Source organism: Acartia tonsa, chromosome 7 (genome assembly GCF_053477335.1).
Source record: "Acartia tonsa isolate MP-2025a chromosome 7, ASM5347733v1, whole genome shotgun sequence".
NCBI lineage: Eukaryota > Metazoa > Arthropoda > Copepoda > Calanoida > Acartiidae > Acartia > Acartia tonsa.
In genome coordinates, this window is record NC_137266.1 from 49,935,627 (window position 1) to 49,961,804 (window position 26,178).

General features: G+C 30.1%; 1 protein-coding gene across 1 annotated transcript in view; it reads right to left on the reverse strand.

The window, feature by feature from the left end:
• Positions 1–6,814: 6,814 nt before the first annotated feature.
• The window catches only part of LOC145324365 (substance-P receptor-like), a 59,629-nt gene continuing 40,265 nt past the window's right edge, over positions 6,815–26,178 (reverse strand). The window contains exons 11-17 of the mRNA XM_080166969.1: positions 17,399–17,478; positions 15,747–15,831; positions 14,607–14,677; positions 12,982–13,059; positions 12,194–12,267; positions 10,638–10,692; positions 6,815–7,347 (exon numbers count right to left, since the gene is read on the reverse strand). Coding sequence (XP_080023095.1) covers positions 7,125–7,347; positions 10,638–10,692; positions 12,194–12,267; positions 12,982–13,059; positions 14,607–14,677; positions 15,747–15,831; positions 17,399–17,478 — 666 coding nt within the window. The 3' untranslated portion in view covers positions 6,815–7,124. The remainder of the gene's footprint in view (positions 7,348–10,637; positions 10,693–12,193; positions 12,268–12,981; positions 13,060–14,606; positions 14,678–15,746; positions 15,832–17,398; positions 17,479–26,178) is intronic.

Below are 26,178 nucleotides of genomic sequence, written 5' to 3' on the forward strand. Positions count from 1 at the left end.
CTCCCTGGTCTAAATTACATATTAGTTTTTCAGCATTTACAGTCATTTTAAAAAGATGAAAAAATATTTGTTAAAATCAATTAGACTTTTCAAAAGTTTTAGAGTAAGTTTTTGGAAAAAGATGAAATACTTAAATTTTAATATTTTAAAAGATAAATACAGTTAATAAAAACTTAATCTTTTCTTAGAATATGATAAAAATGTTAATCTTTAGTTAATTACGAAAAATATATTAGAATATAATACATCAAACAATTTTATTAAAATACTTTTACTTTAATATTAATATATTATAATTTACAGTAATCACAGTAAAACATTTTTACAAATTAATCTTTAGCTACTACAAGACACTTAGTTATATAAAAATACTTTTTTTACTTGGTTCGACAGCCGCGCGACAGCCATAGTAACCGTTATTTAGTACTTTAAAAAAAATTAGAAGAACAAAGGGGAATAGTCCCTTTCGTGGCAACGCCCATTAAAGGGCGATTCGTCGTATTTTTAAAATGGCTTTTGATGGGTTATTTTAGGTTAGGTTATATTGGGTTAGGTGAATGCCTCACAGGGTTAGGCAAATGGCCCCGCAGGGGCTGGAAATAGGAGAAATGCTACTGTGGAAAAAAAACAAAGAATCGCCCCTTAATGAGCGTTGCCACGAAAGGAACTATACCCGATAAGTAATGCTTTTTTTTAACCATTTACCATTGACATAATCTAATAAACAATATTCTATTTTCTTCATTTAAGTGTGGATTTTATATCAGAAAACCCCTGTATATAAACGGCTTACGTGCAGCTGCCAAACTTGCTTTTAAATAAAATTTTGAGATTTTTTAGTAAAATATACTTTTTATTATTTTTGAGCACACTTGAGATATCTTTTAGTTTTGTGAAATATTTAGTTAATTATACAAAATTTAAGTTTTTAAATTTTACATGATGATTAAGGAATCTTAAAAGATAAGACAATTCGTCGATGAAATGAAGAATCTACCCAATGATTTAAAACTTAGTTAAACTTTATGTAAATTAAAATTATTGGTAAAAAGTTTGGACTAGTATAATATCCAAAAGGGCTATTGGGGTTGCACATTCACTAATAGTTATTTTATTTTGTTCATATTCAAATAAACAAAAAGCTTAAAATTAATTTGAAATATATAATATTGGTGCAATTTTAGGTGAGTCCAATAGTGGCTGCGTTACTGCAAAGAATACTATACATAAACATGTGTAATTAGCTGTGCTGGTATCTTATCAGTTTACTCTTGTGCATACAAGCATATATGTAGCTTACATGTTGTGCGTTCATTTCCTAACATGTATCAAATCTTTAGAACCCAGAGAGTGAGAGAGAGAGAGAGAGAGAGAGAGAGAGAGAGAGAGAGAGAGAGAGAGAGAGAGAGAGAGAGAGAGAGAGAGAGAGAGAGAGAGAGAGGGGGGACAATGGGCTGTATATTATACTAGTACCCAAAGTCTTACAATTACGATTTATAATCCGTTGGTTTGACAACTTTGAGGACTTTAATTGAATTTTGATCGGTTGCGTAATTAAGTTCATTGTTCAAACGTTTCAACCACCAATTGTAATCTACAAAAGGGGCGATTTTGTGTATATTTAGTATAGGGTTGTACATCAATTTAGAGGTCATTGACTTATCCCTTTAATTACCTGATTAGAAACGCATATTATAAGCACCTTCCCCTATCATTATTCATCTATTCTGATTTAATTGAAATTATATTTCTTTGAGAATAAAAAGCACATATTAGTTGTGAAACTAAGCGGAAGTGAGTGCACACCGACATACATATAAGTCACGGATCATATACTTCCATTTACTTGTTCTCCGCTTGATAAAAATAAGGAATAATAGATTGGGTATTTGACAGGGATCTAAAGGGATAATACATTGGCTGATAATATGATGTACATCCCTAATTATGATACATAAAATTACTCTTTCTGTAAATTGCAATAGATGGTTGAATTTTTGGACCCACAACTTTAGGAACCAACCAATAAGACTTTAATTAAAGTCCCCGAAGTTGTTCAGCCAACGAATACGGAAACGTAATAATAAAACTTTGGGTACTAGTGTAATAAACAGTCCAATGTCCCCTTCCTCCCTAGTATTTCATGTTTGGTTATTAGGAATAATATTATTGTCATGTATTTGTACATTTTGATATTTTGTGCATGCATAATAGTTATTTCTCGCTTCGTATTATAAACGGCTTTCCGCGGATATAGAATGTACAATTATAAAATTAAAACTAGTTTTTTTTAGCCCCGAGGTGCCGAAGGCACCGGCTAAAAAAACTGGTTTTAATCTTATGATTGTACATTTTTATATTCGTAGAAAGCTGGATATAATACGATGCTAGACATAGTTTTTTCGTATTGATGAGAACCGGTTCCTATCCACCGGATTTAAATGAATACGAGAAAAATAATTTATTATTCCAAAAGTTTAGTTTTATATATTTATAGTTTTATCCCCCCTCTTCAACAATTAAAACTCCTGTTAAAAAAAATAAGGCGTTTCGCACCAATAATTATTTTTGTTTTGTTTGCTTACACAAATATCAGAAAGTTACTTTGGATTAAGTTACATTCGGCCTTTTAATATCTTAAAAAAACATCCTAAATACAAAATGTACAAAGCCTGAATATTTTTGTATAAACCATATGGGTATTATGTACCAAGCAACAATACCTTAATATACTTTATTGTATTTTAGAGTTCTTACAAAAAAAGGAAAAAAATCATTTTTTGCACAATTATTTTAGCTTTTAGTATTTTAAAAATTACTTATCGGTTAAAACTTAATCTTATATTGTTTTTTTTTTCATTTTTAATTATAAGGGCATATTCCAGTGATAAGATAATGGCCGATTAATTGATGTACATCCCCAATGCCGATAAACAAATAAACCACTTCTATAGATTATATTTAGTGGTTGAAACGTTTGGAAAGTCAACTTAATGAACCAACAAATCTAAATTCAAGAAATGTCCCCAAAGTTGTCGACCCAACAAATAACAAAACGTTATCATAAAACTTTGGGGACTAGTGTATCAAACATCCCGATGTCCCCTCCCTCACTGCATTTTGAAGTTTTGTATAAATACTGTTTTGTTTTGTTGTGTAAATAAAGCAAAAGAACAAAAAAATATGATATTAAGAAACTAATATACAATATACTTTACAGTTTTCTTCAAAGACCTCTTTGAAAAGCACTATGAAATATTAATTGTTTATTAAAATTTGTATTCTGCAAATAGGTATTCTATTCACAAGCAGCTTAATAATAATACATACTATAACTAGGATGACAACATCCATAAAAGCGAAGCACTGAAACGGTAGGACAAACGGACATTAACACTTGTATAATGTCAGAGTTAAATAATCAGAATATAAATGTATAAGAGTCGATGCAAAATTGTAAGTAAATTTGTTGAAAAACTGCTTGATACAGAATAATGTTTATGGACATACTTACATTTTTAGGACTTAATTATAGAGTTGCTTCGCTTATACTATTGTACTTTGATGTCCCAGGAATCAGTATACAAAAAAATCAGATCGATCGGATAATTAGATCATATAAAAATTTGTTGTTAAAAAAGTAAAAAAAATCAACATGTTTAAAATGGACGTACGGACATTCTGGTAATGATTATAGAGTTGCTACGCTTTCTAAATCGTACCTAACTACTACAGGCATCACCATGCAAAGTTTGAAATCGATAGGACAATTCTAACATGCCTAAATTAACGAAAAAAGCTACCGACCGACCCTAATTATAGAAAAGCTTCGCTTTTAATAATTATAGAAAAGCTTCGCTTTTAAAAATGAGACCTTTTTTTTTTAAAAATACAAGTTAGGAAATGATTTAAAATTAAAAGTAATTTGCAAATTTTCTGCTATAGGGACAAAATAGGTCAAATTTTGGTACCGCCCCCCCTCCCTTACAATTGGTTTTGTTTTACCTATGCTTTCTTTGGGTGGGTTAGATCCCAAAGTGTTATAATAACTAATCTTTTATTCGTTGGCTTTATGACTTTCTTAAAATCTGGTTGGTTGGTTCATTAGGTTGTGTGTCAAAACGTTTCAAAAACTAATTATAATCTACCGAAGGGGTAATTTTGTGTATAATCACAGGGAATGTACATCAATTCATCGACCATGTCTTATCCATTTGAATTCCTGTTGTATAAATCAAAATCGTATCGAAAATAATATTTTCAAAGTTTCTGGTATCATCTTGTACAAAAATAAAATCTTTGGAAAAGACATAATAGCCGTGGGATAAAGTTTTCTCATCAAGAAAATTAATTTGTTACGTTGCTGACCACAAAGTAGAAAAATAATTTTATACAACAATTTTTCCAGTATGGCTACGAAACCGAATAATATCCGCTGGATTAGAACCGATTCTCAGTCAAACAGAAAATCATGTATAGCATCGCATTACAGACAATTTCCTACGGAAATTAAAATAGAAATAATAAAAATAATACCATTTTTGTTAGTCCTTTCCTTCGGTCCCTCTGTGCTAACAAAACTGATTTTAAATTTATAATTTTTACTTTTAATATCCGCAGAAAGCTGTCTTTAATACGAAGCGAAAAATAACTATTACAAGACTTCCGTATATGTACTGTTCACAGTTTACACAATTTAGACTGTGATATAAGTCAACTTAACATATGGAACTTACTTTTAGTGTTATTTAATGTGTAATTTAATATTTTATGTGCCCTTTGGACAGCCCCTGTGACCACAAAGTATCGGTGATTTTCCTCAATTTGCTTAATCAAGTACTGAATCCTACCCCATATTTGAAATAAATTGAATATAGGCTAGAAGGTGGGGTGAGGTTTTTTATTTTGTATGTTTATCAAGTTATATTTGGATCTGGATAGCCCCGTAGGGTTAGGCAACACAATAGAGCCCCATGCAGGGGTTAGACTTATTTGGAAAAAACTTCAAACTCTCCAACTCTCATCCTTTAATTTAATTTTAAAATAAAAATAGTTGAAGGTTTTAGTGCTCGAGGTAGAATAGATTTCTAATATGAAATATGTACCTAAGTAAAACTAATTTTGGTCAGATATCTAAGGGGATAAGACAATAGTCGATAAATTGATGTATTTCGCCAAAGATGATACACAAAATTACCAATACTATAGATTACAATTAGTGACTAAAACGTTTGGACACTCAACTAGAAGAACCAACCAATAAGAGCTCTATAATAGTCCCAAAAGATGTTAGGTTAACGAATAAGAAAACGTTATTATTAAAATTAATTTAAAATTAAAAATTCCGTCTCTGAAGAAAATCTAATTTTGGTAAAAGGAAATTGTACGAACATAGTTGCTTGGTAATCGCATATAAATCTTGGATTTGTGTCATTCTAACCAGGGAGGGAGGGGACATTGGGCTGTCTATTACACTAGTCCTCAAAGTCTTATACTAACGTTTTCTTATTTGTTTGCTGCACAAACTTGTGTCCAAACGTTTCAACTACTTATTCTAATCTACATAATTAGGGGTAATTTGGTGAATCATAATTGAGGATGTACATAAATTTATCGGCCATTGTCTTATCCCTTTAGATCCCTGCATTCCTACAAAATAAAAACCAACAAATAGTTATCAGGTTAGATTCAGAAGGAAAAATATATTTTATGATGGCCCTGAAGCCACAATTGCTTTAGGTTTCACCTTTTCTCTTTTTTTTTGGAAATTCATAGCTAGGGCAATGCAATCTGAAAATTTTATACAAATTTGCGGCTGCTTTCAGAAGGGTTAAAAAAATATCCTAAACCTGTCCTGTGACCTAAATCTAAAATTAAAATAGCCTAAATCCATCCTGGAACCTATGTGAAGCTCCACTGAAAAGGAGAACTTAATATGTTCAGTGGTTATTGGAATCTTAAGGTTCAGGCAAAAAATACTTACTAATTTATATATTAGGATTTGTTTTTCATTCCAATTAAATCATAATGCCTAAAACATTTAGAAAATCAAAATTCCATTATATAAAGTAGTAGTAGTATTTTCTGTGACTTAATATTTTGAACTTATTGAGTTTGTGGTATAAAATTTTTCAAATTAGAAAAAAATGAGGATAACGCCCAAAAACTATTGAATAAAATATGAATAGGAACAATATTAATAAAATAGTAGTCTTTTTTATTATTTAATTACCCTAAAGTCTGGAGATCATTGATAGAGATGGTAATAAAATCAATTTATTAAAATGTTATTATGACGAGTATTTTGTGATGTCTTATGGCAAAGTAGCCACAATTTAGCATAATACAAAAATGTATTTATTATTACTTGGATCTTAAACCAAATTATCATGTACTCTAATAAGTTAAACTTGTAGCTAGCTAAAATAACGATCACCTCATCCACCCCCTATACCTTTACAAATCACATATGAACAACATCTTTAAAACATTCGTCAAATAATATTTTGGGTCAGTAAATATACAACTTCACTGCTTGCATTCAGCTTGTGGTTTTAAATATCTATTTAATTTCTGACATAAATTTTAGGTGTTTAAAAACTAATTAGATCATTGAAAGAAAATGAAGTAGTGGGTTTGTCGTATTTTCGCAGTAGCTCTTGATAGGTTATTTTAGGTTAGGTAAATGTTAATGATTGCCCCTCAGGGTTAGAAACTATTCCCCGCAAGATTAGACCAAGGGACTTGAAATAGGAGAAAAAATACTGTGAAAATATGACTACATCGTTTTCTTTCCATGATCCAACTTATTGTAAAAAGGTTTAGAATATTTGTCTATGTCTTATATTTTTAATTAATTAAGGAATTCATTAAGAATCAATCATTAATTAACATAAAAAAAAGAATTTGTTTGTAACCCTGATAAATAATCATTTTTAACTATAATTAATTATGTTATGTTTGTTTATTGAGTTTTACCAAATATATATTATAATTTTTATTATCAATTGTCACATATATACTTTTTTATGTTCAATAATCTAATAAAAATTATTATATTTTCACTTTTATATCTTTTTATAGATTTTTTTCAGGAACTTTTGTGGATTTTTTATTTTTTATGTTTAGTTGAAAGCAGTTTCCTTATTTTTAATTTTTCCATTTAGCGCATGTGGAGTAGGGGCGTGGGTGTGTTCCGGGGGGAAAGTCAGTTTTCCATTGGGTGTCAGGTTCGACTCCTCTGCCCCGATGTTTGTGGTGAGGTGTACATGATCATGGGGTTCTTGATCAATGTCCTCCGAGTCGCACACAGATATACAGATCTTGTCCACTGCGAGACGGCTAGCTCTGCAATATAAAAGAAATAAGGTTAGTTGAAGAGTAGAATGGTTAGAAAAAAAGAATTAAAACTATTAAGCTGTATGCTTTTATTTTTTTCTAAAAGATCAGTTAATTGTAATATATATCATAATAAATGAAATTCTGCAAAAATAGATTTTATATTGATTTGATATATCCTTATAATAAAGTAACATGATGTCTATCGATTTGTTTGTTTGTTTTTCTGTACCGAAGGATCTCGCAAACAGATCAGGTTATCCTTGACAAAGTAGCTTCTCATAGGTCCTGGGAAGTTTTATAACTATTTTGGGGGAGAGTACCACAAACCTCCCAAGAGCAATCGCCCCTAGAAAAATTACCCTCCCCCCCCCCAAAAAAAAAAATTAAATATTATGTTGTGGAAGGGGGAGGTCGCAGAGATCATGTATAGCATCATATAGTAGGCAACTTTCCACTAATAATAAAAGTTAAAGCCTAAAATCAATACTTTTTTTTAAGCCCGGGCATTTGGCTCCTCGGGATTACAATAATGGTTTTGACCTTAATTTTTTATTTCAATATCCGCAGAAAGCTGTTTTTAATATGAAGCGATACGTAACTATACTTTTGTACTGTCATTTTTTAAAAATCTTATATAAAATGAGCTTATAACGAAAGAGTATTTTAATCCAGGGAAGGAGGGGACATTGGGCTGTTTAATATACTAGTCCCCAAAGTCTTATAATGACGTCTTCTTATTCGTTGGCTTATCAAATTTGGGGACTTTTAAGGAATTTTGGATGGTTTATTAAATTGAGTGTCCATACATATCAACCACTAATTATAATGAAGAAAAGGGTTATTTTGTGTATCATCATTGGGGATGTTCATTAATTTATCATCCATTATCTTATCCCTTTAGATCCTTGATTTTGATGATTAATAATTTTGGTCTAAACTCATCTTCCTTATATACCACCTAGGTTCCGTAAGTAAACGTATTTTAACAGGGATCTAAAGGATCTAACATTCCAAATGATGATATACAAAATTACCCATTTTGTAGATTAAATTTAGTGGTTGAAACGTTTGAACACTCAACTTAATAAATCAACCAATCCAGTTCCATAAATTCCCCAAAAGTTAAGCCAACTAATAAGAAAACGTTGGGGACTAGTGTATTAAACAGCCCATTGACCCCTCCCTCCCTGATTTTGATGATTAATAATTTTGGTCTAGACGCATCTTCCTTATATACCACCTAGGTTCCGTAAGTCTATGGATAAACCGATTGGTAAAGGGACCAAAAATAATGTACTTTTTTATGAAACAAATTGGGGAGGTTATGGTGTATGAGGGTATTATTAAATATCAACTAACAGTCCACCAAGTTGACGGGTTTTCAATCAATCGCGTTGCTTTGTAAAAAAATATTTAACAAATGTTATAATTTGTTGTTGTTATTGTTTAGCAATTTCTTTACATAATATTGTGTGTAATCGATTAGTCAAATGCGCTTATTAGGTCAACCTTTTTCTTATTAGGACCATTTCTTTTTATACATTTAGATATAATTACAAATTAAGAACAGTTTGACTTAATAAGAGTATTTGACTAAACGGCTAAACACAACTCTTTGGAAATATGTGAAAAAAGTATCCCATTCATTTAAAGTATTTAATACACGATCCTACTCAATTCAATACTTTTTTCAAGGAATATAGCGACAACGCATATCATTAACATGCTTATTTAGTCCTTCCTAGAACCCTGCTTTATAGATATGTTTTTGTGTTAATGTTTTATATATTGTTAGCAACAAAAACCTTTTAAGAAACTTTATTCAGGGACAGTTATAAGAATTCAACGGGAAACGTTTTGAAACATAGTCTTAAATTATTAGGCTAGCTTAGATCTATATGGATTATTAATTAGAGGGCTCGGCAGCCGCGCTTTATTTGCCTGTTAGCCTCAGTTTTTTTAGTGAGGCAAAATTATCCCCTCTAAATTTTTAGTGAGCCTTACTGATTTTAATGAGGCAAACTGATTTTAGTGAGGCAATTTTTTAAAAAAGAACTCACCACTGATTTATAATATAAAATACAAAATATATAGCCTGTCTGTCTCTCCATTAAAGTCTCCTAAAGCTCTAAACCTCTAGACCAGGGGAGAAGTGGGAGATACAAAAATTTTCAAAATTGAAAAAAAAATTCTAATAGGATAACGCCCTTTTTAAAATACTTTAAAGTATATCTATCTCTTACTGAACTTATTTACCACAAGATAATCTTGTCTATTATGTACGGATTAATGATCTTACCTAATTTAAAAAAAACTTTCTGTTAAGAATATAAAACATTAATGTGCGAGAGGGGGGACAATGGGCTGTTTATTATAATAGTCCCCAAAGTTTTATTATAACATTTTCATAAAATTTTTTGGTTTAGAACTTTGGGGACTTTTTGATTAAATTTTGATTTTTTTCAAGTTGAATGTTCTAACGTTTTAACCACTTCTACAGAAGGGGTAATTTTGTATATCATCGTCACAGACATCAATTTATCGGCCATTGTCCTATCCCTATAGATCCCTGACAGCAATGCCATATTTAAAAAATCACTTTTTATTTTGTTAAAGTTAAGATTTCACATTCTTATTTGAAATTTAAATTTGATATTTAAATTTAAAAGATAAAATTTCTAACTGTAATATTTACAATATTTTAAAAATATTTTGAGGAAACTAGATCTTCTTAAAATGATATCATTTTTAAATATTGATATACCAGGATGTTAACACCATTTAAAGCAAAGCTTAATAAATATTACAATAGGAAAAAGCTAATAAGTAGTTGCACTATTTTAGATGTAGCGGCTGGCAATCAGTTCAGTAATTTACGAAATCTAAAACAAAAAAACAACAAAAACTATAATACTTTATACTTTAGGATTTATTGGAAAAATAGTTAATCTACATTTTCAAAATGGACGTCTAGACATTTTTGTTTTGATTGTAGGGTTGCTACATATTTAATATTATTCAAGTATATAGCTTGATATTAGATGGACGGTAAGAGTATAATAAACTGATTGAAGAAAATTAAATAAAATATTTTTACAATAAAGTTGAAGAATAGAGAGGTCATGGGTTAAATAACTTTATAACCCCATCTTAGAGAGACCCTATAACACAATTTAGCTTATGAGCTTTCTGGCTGCTGAATATAAACTACCGTCTGCAAACTTTTAGGTCCTGGCAATGGAGCCAGGTAGTTGTCTGGAATATACATTTATACTTATTATACCCATTATATTTACCTGCTTAGAATTGAGTCCAGAGTGGAATTCAGGTCTTCATTTTTGCAGACCATACCTAAAAAAAACATAAAAATGTGAACATAATACAAAAAATGTGCGTTTGTCTATCTGTCTGTCTGCCTAAAAAAATCAATATGATATGACAAAATAGGATCTATCACTTAGAATAACAAAAGGTAGACGTACAATTTTGATTTGCTTTTTTTATTTTGAAATGATGGTACTATCAAGTTATCAACCTCTTGGCCCACCGGGTATGTTGAACGCTGCAATTTTAGATTTATTCTTTTTAAACATGAAAAACGCATTTTTTGTATAACTATCTATGATTTATGTAATAAGCAACAGCAAGAGAATTGCTGAAAAACAATTTTTCAAATTGTTACAAGATAAAAGTTTGGAAGATCAATACTAGAAAACATTGTGTGTACAGTTTTCTATGCTTTAGGTTATATGCTTTATAAGGTAGAGGGAAGGGGTAATGTTTATTACCTTGGGAAATTTTTATTGGTTGGTATCTTTAGTTGAATGTTCAAAAACTTTAGCCACTAATTGTAATCTACAGAAGGGGTAATTTTGTGTATCATTTATGGGATTTACATCAAAAATAAATACAGCGACGTACAAAATGTGAGTTGTATTGTTGGTCACAAAACTTTTTATGTTGAAACTGGAAAAACAAGTTGTTCGTATGAAAGTTTTATGTATATCTCCCTTATATAAAACTTATCTACATCAAAATTTTAAACTTAAAGAAAATAAATAATGTAGAGTAGGTAAATAAAGAAACAACAATTCAGAGCTGTTGAAAAAATAGGAAAAAAAGCTTCAATATTCAAACTTAAAAGGATTAGGAAAGAATGGTTTGGAAAAAATAGACTAAACCATCCGAACGCTTAAATCTGAATATGAATTAGTCTAAAACCATCCCAGGATCTATGTGATGCTAAAAAAGAGAACCGAATCAGTTTAGTATAGTGATTAAAATCTCCAGACAAAAAAAACTTACAACATACAAAATAGCTTGACTGTTATTTCTCATAAAAAATGTTAGGCTTTTTTTGTACATTGTTTGTACACTTAATGAGTAAGTTTGCTTTAAAGATTCTTACATAATTTATTTTACATAAGTATGTTAAAGATAAATTTAGGTTTTATGCAAATAAAATGAGGATTTTTTTTTAAAATAAGCCTAATTCATGAGGAAAAAAATAATATTGAAAGTAAACCCAAATTGGATTAATAGTTTGTAATCTATATCCCCAATGATGATACACTAAAATATTACTACTTCTGTAGATTACAATTAGGGGTTGAAAATTTTAGAAAATCAACTAAATAAACCATCCAATCAAGATTCAAGTCCCCAAAGTTATTAAGCCAACGAATAAGAAAACGTTTTTGTATGAGTTTGAGGACTAGTGTAATAAACAGCCCAATATAACCTCCCTTCCTGATATGTTAGTTTTATTTTTCATATAATTATAGGTAACAATTAATCAATTTTAGAGAAATTATTGAAAGTAGAAATAAACTAGGAGAAAAAAATAGTTTACCTGTGTTTAGATTTGTAGTTCTATTGTGTAAATTGTTCATTTGTTTAACAACTCCATGGCTTCGTCCACTTGAACTAAAAATAAAACAAATACATTTTTAAACTCTTTAATTATGACGGAGTTTTCGCCGCTAAAAGGCCCTTAATTAAGATTATATAATCAAAGCAAAAGTAGTATTCATTCATAATTAACATACCTAGAAAATTACAAATAATTTCTAAAAAATGTTACATATAATATTTCTTTGTAATTAAAAGTAAAACAAGAATGACAACAACAATAATAGTGAAGCTCATAAAATTCTACTTAATAACAAATAAACATAAATGATCATACCTAATTGTTTCAGAAATCCTAAATTAAACTTAATCTTTAAAACCAGGTTATAGACGTAAGGACAGAAACACTGTACACTGTACATGTAGAAAAGTTTTGAATTTAACAAATTCTTGGTAGTTTGTTTGGTTCTACTTAGTTGTAGGTAGTTTGATTGGGAGTTCGTGGAATACCAATGCATTTGTGGAAGAACTTATTGTACATACATGTAGAATCATTCAGTAAAATAATAATTAAATTTTTAAAAACGAAGCTTTTCTATGACTAGGGCAGGTCCGTCAATACGTGCGTTTGTCCGTCCAAAACGGTTAGCTCTTTTCGTTAATGTTATAATTGTTCTCCCGATTTAAAAATTTGCATGATGATTCTCAACACCGTTAGGTACAAATTAGGAAGCGTAGCAACTCTATAAACGTTACTAGAAAGTCCGTACGTCCAATCCTCCATAATACCTGGAATCTGGAGAGGCATTAGCATCCTCTGGAGTGGCTATCTTACTGCTTCCATTTACACGGGGTGAACTAGCGATGCTGAAATAATAAATACAAATTAAATCATTTAATATTTTAATATAATTCATTAAGTACATTATAACAGAACTAGTTTACCACTCTGTTCTTCAGATAATAAATGTCAAGGTTTTAGGCTATTTTTTTTTTTAAGAAACCACTAGTAAGTAATAATGTCCAAATAATTCCAAATTTTAACTTTAAAAATGTTTTTTATTTGTATTTGTTAAACATGTATATTGATTTATTGTGCATTTTCCTATCCATTTTTCCAATGTTTAGGAATGATCACTTCTTCTAGCATTTATGTTTAATTAAAGTGTTTTAAGCTCGATTAAATCTAAAAGTAGCGAAAAATAGGGTATTTTTATTATGAAATAGTGAAGTAAACCAGTAAGAAGTGGCCTTACAACGAAGAAATTCGCAGATGTAGAGAAAGCCTAAAATGCTGCTTAAATGTAATGTGTGACGTCATAAAAATTCATCTCTTTTTTGAGGTTTCCTTTTCCACTTTTCCTCTCATCCTTTCCTTTTTATGACGTCACATGTAAAGACATTTTAGCAGCATTTTATGGTTATGGAATAGACAAGAAAATCACCAATAAATGACACCTTGACTTTATCAAAGCCTTTAATGTACTATCAAAAATATAACTGTAAGGTATATTTTATGCAGTGTTGTAGAGCCTGAACTGGAGCCTTTATTTTCAGAGTGGCTCCAGCTACGGGGGAAGCTAAAACAATATCTTGAAAAAAATTATACACCTTGATAAAATTTAATGTTTGAACTTTATAATTTGGAAACCCTTTTTAGTGTTTTAAGTCCATTTTTCTCAAAAATTGAACTTTTAAAACCTTTAAAAAACAAAACTTTTGGTTCAGTTTTTATTGATTTTAAGCCGTTATTTTCAGAGGCGGCTCCTAGGAGCCGGAGCTGGAGCCGCAACAAAATCAAACGGCTCTACAACAATGATTTTATGAATTGAGAATATTTGAATAAAAGTAATTTCTGAAAAGGTGAAATGTCGATTATACTCTGTATGCTTTTTGAATCTACATTACTTCAATTTAAAAGAGACTTGCTTAATATGTGCTCAAATACCAGAACTTAGCTCTAGTATATTTAACAAGGATGACAACATCCATTAGTAGCAAAGTAAAACACATTATGAAAAGGACAAACGACAAAGTTAATTGTAGAGCAGATGTTGAATAAAATTCATAAAAAAGAATAGAAAGATGAATAATATTCAAAAATTTTTTAAAAATCACGAAACATTTAAAAAGTACGGTTTATGTCTTTTAGAGCCGACAGACAGACGGACAAGAAACTATATATAAAAGATGCATTATGTAAAAGGAATATTCACCAAAGATTTTAACTGTTTATCTTCAAAAACAGCTGAAAATAATCACATTTTTTCTCTAGCGTTACGGACAGACAAAGTTAATTATAGAGTAGCTTCGCTATTAAAAAGTGGGTGAAATGTCTCATAACCATGCATAAATTTCCATACTAAGGTCCTATAAAATAGAACAAGAATTCATAATACAAAATGTATGTATACCTATTGTAAATTTGATGTCTTGCCGGTTGGAGATGGCACATCTTCATACCATTCCTATCAGTTTGTTTACCCTAAAGAAAAAGAAGTTAACTTAAAGTTTAAAAACTACATTGCAGTTTTGCACAAAACAAATAGTTACAGTACAGTATAGGCCAGAAAAATAGATAACATTTGAATTTAGGGTATTTTAGATGAATTAAATGAATTATTATCGGTTATAGATTTAGAGTAAAATATAATGAATCAACGAAATTTTTGAAAAATTTCTTACTTACCACACTAAAATATCAGTTTTAGCAGGTATTGTGATCAAACGCTGAATAAGGAAAAATATGTATATTTTTTCTTTTAAATCACCAATAATGAAAAAATGAATGTAGGTATGCTGTATTTATTTGTGACGTTCAGACATATCCAAGTTGTAGAATAGCAGCGCTATCAGAAATTCAAAAATGCATAAAAAAAGGTTATGATATAAATGAACTAATTTCTAAACTATGTGAATCATCAAATTTGGGAACTTTTATTAGTTTGTTTACTAAGTTTCTGCCACTTATTGTAATCTACAGACATGATATCTTTGTGTACCATCAGTATCATCATTGTGGATTTAGATCAATTTATCTGGCATTGTCTTATCCCTTTCAATCCCTGGTGATGTTACCTCTTGATTAGTTGTACTTCCATTGCAGGTCCATGGGAAGCATGGCATGTACTTTATAATAATGTTACCTCTTGATTAGTTGTACTTCCATTGCAGGTCCATGGGAAGCATGGCATGTACTTTATAATAATGTTACCTCTTGATTAGTTGTACTTCCATTGCAGGTCCATGGGAAGCATGGCATGTACTTTATAATAATGTTACCTCTTGATTAGTTGTACTTCCATTGCAGGTCCATGGGAAGCATGGCATGTACTTTATAATAATGTTACCTCTTGATTAGTTGTACTTCCATTGCAGGTCCATGGGAAGCATGGCATGTACTTTATAATAATGTTACCTCTTGATTAGTTGCACTTCCATTGCAGGTCCATGGGAAGCATTGCATGTACTTTATAATAATGTTACCTCTTGATTAGTTGTACTTCCATTGCAGGTCCATGGGAAGCATGGCATGTACTTTATAATGATGTTACCTCTTGATTAGTTGTACTTCCATTGCATGTCCATGGAAAGCATGGCAGAAAATAGGACAGCACAAAAGCAAATCCTTTCCGGAACCTAAACATAATAATCATATTAGAAAGAAAAAATGATTGATTTCTAGGGCGATTTAGTAAATAATCAAATGCACAATAACTATGGTTATGACATTTAAAAGTATGAAAATTGTGTATTTATATCTAGAAAAGTCAGACTATTAAACTTAAATTCTGCATTAATGTCGGCTAAAAATATGGAAAGCTTTTTTTTATATTATGCATATAAATATGTTGATATAAAAATATGTATAAATTCAAATGCATATAAACAAAATAAGTTTTTTTTATACATACTTTTTATATTTCAAGTTTGTATCAATGCAATGATGAAGATTAATTTATTATGCCTGTTAGAATCGTCATTTCATTAATAAATCTTGCATTGCGATTTCTGAAATGATAAGGCTCGAAGCTCCACTGTCCTTGTCGCAAGATAAACTCATCCTATTGTTTTCATACTTTAAATGGTAATAATATTCTTATTCATAGAGATTTTTATGAGAAGCTTAAAGCGTAACAACTCTACGACTTTGAAATAAAGGTATATTTAGTATTCTGTAAATTTCTCAATTGTATAACTAATTAACAGGAATGTTGTAAGAGATTCTCGCATGCCCTAATACAATGATTCTCCCAGCTGGCTAATATAACGGTACCCCCCATACACCTTTAAAACTTTACCCCATCACTTAGATTCTAACAATGCAGGAACGTTATGACCAATATCTGACGGCTATATTAGCAACCATAGTTATCCAAAAATTCCTCTATCATATAATATCCACGTATTCTATATCTATTTAAGCAGTAAGATTTTCAAAATGATATACATACGACCATATCCCAACTGTAGAAAAGCCATAGAGAAAAAAATAAAAGAGAGGAATCGAAGCAACTAGAAGACGAAAATAGGCAGTGGGCCTAGAGGCCTACTCAGCGCTGTTGCCGCGCTAAAATTTATTGCTATTCCACTACTTTTCAAATGGGAGGATTTAAATTGTTAAAAAAAAATATTTTTTTTAATTTTTACTATTTCCATATTTAGGGCAAGAATATTAGATTAGATATTTTCGTTTTAATGTTTTAATTAAAAATTACATAGAATTTTATTTTTATTTAAAAAAATTTGTTCATGAAAGATGAATCCTTCTATTTCTAAAAAGGGGAAAATTCTTTTCATAATGAACATTCAGCTGATTCTGACCGCCCACGGCTGTTTGCTAAATATCGCTTTTCTTTTTATTCACATTATTATTTATGATTGACTTACAAAAAGCCCTGGGCGGCTTTTGATTTTCGTCTGCTTCTAAATTTAGGGATGGGGAAGTAGTATTTTACCATGAAAAAGGGGTGAGTATTCATCCTCTTATCCTTTTTCCTTATGAGAAAAGCTAATTTCTTATAGATGGTGATGAGAAGCTTTAAAAATGACGACATACTGGCCTTCCATTGGTCAATTAAAATGTATACTGGACTTCCATGCATTGGTTTTAGCTTGTGTATTGGCCTGTCATTGTGTATTTGTATTGTATGACGTCATTTTTTTAGGCACTATAAAAATCTTCTGGTAATGATTATAAGATTACCTGGCGTTCATATAGCAGTAGATCATTGGGTTGTACATTGAGTTAGACATCGCCATCCAATACACTGATAGATAGATATCCTGAAATTTTAGAAACATAATTTAAATTATTCTAATATATTACAAGTTTATAACATCAGTAGTTCAAATCGATATATTATTACTTGAATTTTGCACCAGATTTTCATATAGTCTAATAAAGTGATGCTCGCAGCTGGCTAAACTAACGATACCCCCTTCCTAGTAGATGAACGAACTGACTAATTAATAAGATCCATATTAATAAGCTAAATTAACAACAAATTTTCCCGTGTCAATAAATCCACGTGTATCCTATAGCCATTGTGGTTTATCATTCACATTTAATCCAAACTTCAAACAGAATCCATTTATGGACATTAGATGCAAACAATAAACATCAAAGATACAGAAATTGATTTTATTGGACATTTCAATCATTATCAAGCGTAAAGGAAGGGGCCATTAAAGTATAATTTATATTCATACAATAGTTTTAGAAGTATTTCATCTAAAAACTTGGTTCAAAAACTTTAGAAACTTTTATTAAATCTTAATTGGCTAACTTACTAACTGATGCTTTTACACATTTATTTAGAAAAGAAGTATATTTGCAGTCTTTTATTGTTTTTATTTTTTCAAATTTAGTGTTTTTTTGCTGTACCTTTACACCAATTGTAGGTAAGAAGAGAATAATATACTGATTATCTGCAAAATACTGTCATTCAAATAAAAGTAGAAAATATTTTGAATCTGTTCAGAATATATAGTAATAAAATACAGGGATCCTAAGTAATAAGACTTTTTTTCATCCCCAATGATAATACACAAAATTACCCTTTCTGTAGATTACAATTAATGGTTGAAACCTTAAGACACTTCTAACAAATTAAAATTCAATAAAAGTCTCAACGTTGCCAGTCTAACGAATAAGAAAACTTTATTATAAAACTTTAGAGACTAGCATAATATACAGCCCAATGTCCACTCCCTCCCTAACTATAATAAAATGCAAAGAGATGATAAATGTTATTGATAACAAATATAGTAACACAACAGTGCAAGATTTATTCTGTAGTATAAATTATGAAGTTAGTAAATTTAGAAAATAACAAGGATGACAACATCCATAAAAGCGAAGCACTGAAACGGTAGGACAAACGGACATTAACACTTGTTTAGTGTTAGAACTTAATTATCATAATATGAATTTATTAGAGTCAATGCAAAATTGTAAGTAAATTTGTTGTAAAACTGCTTGATACAGGATAATTTTTATGGACATACTTACATTTTTAGGGCTTGATTATAGAGTTGCTTCGCTTATTACATTATACTTTGATGTCCCAGGAATCAATATACCAAAAATCAGATCAATCCGATGATTTGATCGCATAAAAATTTGTTGTTAAAAAAGTAAAAAAATCAACATGTTTAAAATGGACGTACAGACATTTTGGTAATGATTATAGAGTTGCTACGCTTTCTAAATCGTACCTAACTACTAAAAATATCACCATGCAAAATTTGAAATCGATAGGACAATTCTAACATGCCTAAATTAACGGAAAAAGCTATCCGTTACGGACGTACGGACGGACGGACGGACGTACGGACGGACGGACGTACGGACGGACCGACCCTAATTATAGAAAAGCTTCGCTTTTAAAAATAGAGTTGTAGCTTAGTTATTTGAATTGTTGGAAATTGCTCAATATGAATGAATATGACAGGTTTTAATATCATCAGACAATACTTTCATGTATAAAAATGCAAAATGCCTAACTATTTCCGTATAGAAAAACTGTGCTTATTGACCTTTTTCTTCTTTCATTCTCATATTCAATGATATACTATTTATATGGTAAAAGAATCTATTTTTAGTTTTGTAACAGAGTGAATATAAAAAAATGTTTTTTATCTAAGGCTCTGATAGCCATTAGTGAAAGATAAGTCCACTAATTGGTTACAAACATTCAGAAACTTGCCTCTTATTGGCTATAATTCTAAACTTACGCTCTGATTGGTTGCAAACAAAAATACACTCTTCTCTTATTGGTTATAACTCTTGGATGGCTCTCTGATTGGAAATAAACAAACAGACAGTCTTCTTTTACTGGCTATAATTCTAAACTTGTTCTATGATTCGTCATTCATAAAATCAAGATAATTGGAATGGATATTAATTTCAAATATAATTTAGTATTGAAACTTCTTTACATTAATTAATTACATAAGTTAATACAAAGTTTATATTTACTAAAAAATTATAATATACCTCAGGCCGGCCATCGTTTATTTACATGGCCCCAACCATTTTATCAGTAAGGCAGATTTTTTTATACATATTTTGTGATGATCCTGTAATAAATAAATTGATTGGCCTATATATATTTGCAGTGTTATGGTATTGACAAGAGAGGAAGTACAAGAGGAAGTCAGGGATCTAAAGGGATAAGACAATGGCTGATAAATTGATGTATATTCTCAATCATGTTACACAAAATTACCCTTTCTGTAGATTACAATTTCAAGTGTTTGGAACTTTTGTACACGCAGGTTACTGAACCAACCAATCTAAATTCATCAAAAGTCCCCAAAGTTGTTGAGTCAACAAATAATAAAATGCTACTATAAAACGTTGGGGACTAGGGTTATAAACAGCCCATTGTCTCCTCCATTCCTGAGAGGAAGTGCAATAGGAAGTATTCTATTCTATCATCTTTCTATTTATACTATTGGTTGCGCCACTAGCATCTAGGGGATATGTACTTGAATAAGAAGAAAAGAAATGAAAAATAGCCTAAAACCAACATAAGACTTAAACTTTAAATAAAATAGTAAAAAAAATCGATTCAGTGGTCATCAAAATCCTAAGCTTCAGACTAAAAACCTTATTACTTTATATAATAAGATAAAACTTCAACCTTAGCCTCAAGGGTTTTAACTATGCAACATGAAAGGTATATAATACCTAGGATCAATTCAAGTTCTGTGAGGCAAATAGATAAAAATAGTATTAAATTTTCCAGTATGGCTTTGAAACCGATTAATATCTGCTGGATTAGAACTGATTCCCAGCCATACTGAAAGGCCAGTTTTCATTTTTATATCAGTGAAAAGGATTCAATATATATTTTTTTTGTTTTTAATAACTTATATTTTAACTTTTATAAACTTAAAACACATTTTAAGCTCCTTTAAAAATCCCCTTTTCTATAAATTGAAAAAATTATTATTTTTAAATAAAATTTAATATTTAAATTTTTAATGAATTGTTTTTTTTTATATAAAACAATAAACTGCTAGAATATATTTTGATCCTGCCATGTCCCACTGTGTACTGCAGTCATCTTTGATCTTGAGTGTTTTGCTTTTCTTAATCCAACCTTACCTTAATTTATCAAGCTTCAAGAATATATGTTTTACCAAAGTTTTTGTATATACTTTATTCTGTTGGAGAGAAATTGCAGCAAGTGTTATCCTTTCACTAGTCGCCGGAAGGAAAAAGCAGTTTTTTGAAATGGGCTATCTGAGATTATTACAGATTCTGATATATACATGTATAGACTAATGAAAAATGCAAAAAACGAAATCAAAAGCGTTCCTTCTTGGGAGAAAATCCGGGAAAAAGATTTTAGCTACTTTTAACCCAAAATTCACATTGGCAAGCCTGTATAAAAAATATACAGACATTTTTAAAATGGCATTGCTCAGCACCTAGAAGTTGTAGAAAAATGCTACACATACCATTGGAAAGCTCATAACCTCTAGTTTTCATATTGGTATATAACGTTTTTGTACTATTGTTAGTTTTTGAGCTATCCTCTGAAGTATACACAAGTTTTAAAAATGCAGTTTTTTCTTGAGAATTTTAAGTTTGATACTTGTTACACAAACCTTTTTTAGATTATATTACTTAGCACCTAGGAGTTATAATTATTATTAGTTATATAATTATTTTATATAGGTAAAATTCTATATTTTGGGTACTTTCAATTTTAGCTTAATTAAAAATTGTCTTTGAAATGTGTACAGTTTGTAGTAAGAACCAAGGAGGTAGGGGGGGAGTTTATACACTTATAGGAAATGAAATTCAGTATAAATTTTTGCCCTGGATGTTTTTGGGCTTGTTGTTATGGTTATTAACCTTTTTGTAAAATCTCTTATATTATTAAATCTACCAGTAAAACTTTAAAAATTGAATTTTGGCACTTTTCTTCTAGGGGCTAGTGGGTTAAAACAGCTCCCAAAACACTAAAATCTAAGGTCTGAGCATATTTTTTGAGATATCAAGCCAATTTTTTTAATGTAACCTTTTTTTTACATTATTAAGCTAAGTAGTCACTAAAGATTTCATTTTGTCACTTTCCTTCTTGGGGTTAGTGGGATATAACACCCCCTAAAACATTAAAATTTAAGGCTTGCGCTTATTTTTAGAGATATCAAGATGTTATTTTAAATTTAAAATTTATTCTCCTAATTGAGATAAGTAGCCACTAAAGATTTTTTTTGGCACTTTCCTTCTTGGGCTAGTGGGTTAAAACAACCCCTTAAACATTAAAATTATATCTCAGTATCATATTTTGCCCTGGCTGTTTGGACTTGTTGTTATAGTTATCAAATGATTCTTTTTTAATATTTTCTTATAATATAAGATTATATCTACCTTTAAAGCTTTAAAAATTTAATTTTGGCACTTTTCTCTAGGGGCTTTTGGGGTAAAAAGCCCCTAAAACACTAAAATTGTAAATAATGAGATTATTTTTAAAGATTTCAAGCTAATTTTTGTAAACATTTTTCACATAATTGAACTAAGTAGTCACTAAAGATTTCATTCTGGCACTTTCCTTCTAGAGTCTAGTGGGGTAAAACACCCCCCAAAATACAAATATTATGAGTTCTGAGCTTATTTTCAAAGATTGAATTCTAATGAAAACTTATTTCACATAATGAAAAAAAAAATATTTAGTCCTTGAAAGAGAGTGCCTAATTGAAATCTATAGTGATTTGAAAAAAAAATATTCATTAACAAAATCAGCCCAATAATTTTAAAACTAAGTTTTAGTAGTTTTGGAGCAGTTTTACCCCACTAATCCATAGAAGGAAAGTGCCAAACTTAAGTTTTACTGGTAGTTTAATCATATATGAGATTTTACAATGATCAGGTTTATAACTATAACAACAAGCCCAAACATCCAGAGCAAAATTTTATACTGAATTTCATTGCCTATAAGTGAATAAACTCTCCTTCTCTCCTTGGATCTTATAAGTTTACAATTGGGGGGTGGGGGGGTGTTTCACCCCACTATCCCTTAGAAAGAAAGTGTTTAAACTAGCTCCTAGAAGAAAAGTGCCATAATTCAATTTTTAAAGTTTTACTGGTAGATTTAATCATATAAGAGATTTTACAAAAAGGTTAATGATTATAACAACAAGCCCAAAAACATCCAGGGCAAAAATTTATACTGAATTTCATTTCCTATAGGTTTATAAACTCCCCCCCCCCCCTTCCTCCTTGGTTCTTACTACAAACTCTACACATTTCAAAGACAATTTTTAATTAAAACTGCATTTTTTACCCCAAAAGCCCCTAAAGAAAAGTGCCAAAATTTAATTTTTAAAGCTTTAAAGGTAGATCCAATCTTAAAAGAAAATATTAAAAAAAACTCATTTGATAACTATATGAAAACTAGAGGTTATGAGCTTTCTACAACTTCTAGGTGCTGAGCAATGCCATTTTAAAAATGTCTGTATATTTTTTGCAGGCTTGCCAATGTGAATTTTAGGTTAAAAATAGCTAAAATCTTTTTCCCGGATTTTCTCCCAAGAAGGAACGCTTTTGATTTCGATTTTTGCATTTTTCATTAGTCTATATATGTATATATCAGAATCGGTAATAATCTCAGATAGCCCCTTTCAAAAAACTGTTTTTTCCTTCCGGCGACTAGTGCTTTTCATATCCCCAGGGAGGGAGGGAACATTTAACTGTTTATTAGACTGGTCCCCAAAGTTTTTAACATTTTCTTCGGGGTTGGCTTAGCAACTTTGGGGACTTTTATTTAATTTTTATTTGTTGGCTTATTAAGTTGAGTGTTTAAACGTTTCAACATTAATTATAATCTACAGAATGGGTAATTTTACTCATCATTATTATTGCGGATGTACATCAATTTATAGAACATTGACTTATCCCCTTAGATCCCTGTTATATCCCACTATACTTTAATGTTATTTAGCATTACCAAAATTATTGTTATGAACAAACAGACATACATCCAATTACTTGGGATACAAATAACCTTTTAATGCCTAACTAAGTTCAGGAGAAGCTTAACTATTATACAATTTTAAGTACATAGTAGGTATGAGCATATTTTAGAATTTAGTTACAACTTTATTTTTGTTATGTCTAGCTGTATACAGGAGATATTATATACAAGTTTGTTGCTATTTCCCTTTCAATGCAAGGAAATGAAGTACCCTTCCTCCAAACTACTAAACTTTTTTTCAAACATATTTTTTTGATTTATCAGTTCAAGCATTTTTTTTATCAAAGTTCTTTAATCCTTTATTAATTTCTTATACTTTTTTATTGTATTTGGTCCTATGAATACCATTTAATATCTGAAACTAAAGTTTTTATTCTTATATGGTGCTTTTTGAGTATATAATATTCAAGAAAGGAAGGTGGGGGGGGGGATTGTGCTTTGCAATATGCAATGACGTCATAAGAAGGTAGCATAACATATTGTATGTACTGTACTGAATATGTCTAAAGATAGCTACTCAAGTTTTGAATACAAACGGAAATTCATTTTGTTACAACTTTTTAAGTTTTCTGTAGAAAAACTTCTTGTCTCTTAGATAACATAACTTAATGTTACATAACAAGCAGACAATTTTTTAAAAAAATATGGATGACACCATCCACATAAGCGAAGCTCGAAAACGGTAGGACACAAGAACATTAACTATCATATATTTTCATAACTGAATTAGAAAAATATAAATGTATAAGTTTTGACAAAATTGTACGTTAATTTGTTGCACAGCCGCTGGATTAGAATTTAGAACCATTTCTCAGCCATACTGAAAAATAATTACAGAAAATTTTTCACAAATGTTAAAATGAATATCATAGTATTTATAACAGTTTTTTTTAGCTCAGGCCTTCGGCACCAAATGGCTAAAAAACTAGGTTTAATATTTTTCTTTTATTTTAATATCCGTGAAAAATCCCTCTTTAATACGATGCCATAAATGACTAGAATCTACACATTTATTATATTACAAAATAAACTGTAAATGCATTGTGTTGAGTATTTACCGATGCAATTGTTAGAGTAAGAAACTATTGATGTTTCTTCAAGTGTACATAAATAGGTAATATGCATCAATGGATTTATTATTACTTGGATCTTGCACCAGATAATCACGTACTCTAATAAAGTGAAACTCGCAGCGGGCTAAGTTAACAATACCACCCATCCATTTCCTTTATCCCATTTCCTCCCCTCCTACAAGGTGAACGAACTGATCTAAAATGAGGACAATTTTCCTGTTGTCATAATATCCACGTATATTCTATATCAATTTATGCATCATTTGAGTACATTTATTTGTTTATACAGAGAGATTCAGATATGTTTTGCAGGGACCTAAAGGGATAAGACAATGACCGATATATTGATGTACATCCCCAGTGATGATAAACAAAATTACCCTTACCTTAAAGTACAAACGTTTCAAACCCTAATTGTAGTCTACAGAAGGGATAATTTTGTATATTACTATTGGGGAAGTCATTGTCTAAAAATTTATTGACCATTGTCTTATCCCTTTAGATTTATGATATGTTTATTTTTAGGTTGTGTACCATATTTGTAGTTTTACATGAAGCATCTCTTTAAAATCTATTTTTTGGTTGAAATTTCATTTCAAAAGTAAGAGCTTATTTTTCCGCGTATGTATTTTCTATAAAGTTGTGTGTTATAGTTTAGTCAAATGCGATTATCAAGTCAAACTGTTCTTAATTTGACGAAAAGGATATATATTAAATAGTCATATTGAAGAACAGTTTGACTTTATTAACGCATTTGACAAAACGGTAACATATATAACTTCACAAAAAATATGCCCTTTATATTTTCTTTCTGTCTCTTTCTTTCTTTAAATCTTTTTCTTTTAAAATATTTTTTCCTCTGTCTTTATCTATAGCTACGCTTATTTGAATAATAAGATTTGTTAGTTTTCTCTATAACTATAATATTTGTTGTTGAATATATAGAATACACATTCTATAGATTTTTGTACAACATACAATGTTGATAGAAAGATTATGATAATATGTAGTCTTCGATGAATGCTGTCCCTTTTAAATTCCAATTTTCCTTAACAGGGGGTTTCTTATAGGTCCTTCCTCGCAAAAAATGTACAATTTTCTTGATAAAATATGAAAGTTCTTACTTTTTGTCTCTTGTTTTTAAAAAGAAAAATGGTTCTTTCTTTCAAAAAATCTTTTTAAAAATCAAAGTTAACCCTCCCATGATAAAAAAAAATGCCTTCTTCGCCAAAAAAGTACTGTTTTCTAGATAAAACATAATTTTTATTTTCAGTTTTTAAAACGAAAAACTGTTCATTCACTCAAACATATTTATTAAAAACAGATACTTGTAAGTTTAACCCTACGACGAAGGAGGGGGGAGGAGGTTCTGACCCTGTCGGGCGTAATGCCTACGGGGAACTTCATGCATGCATGCG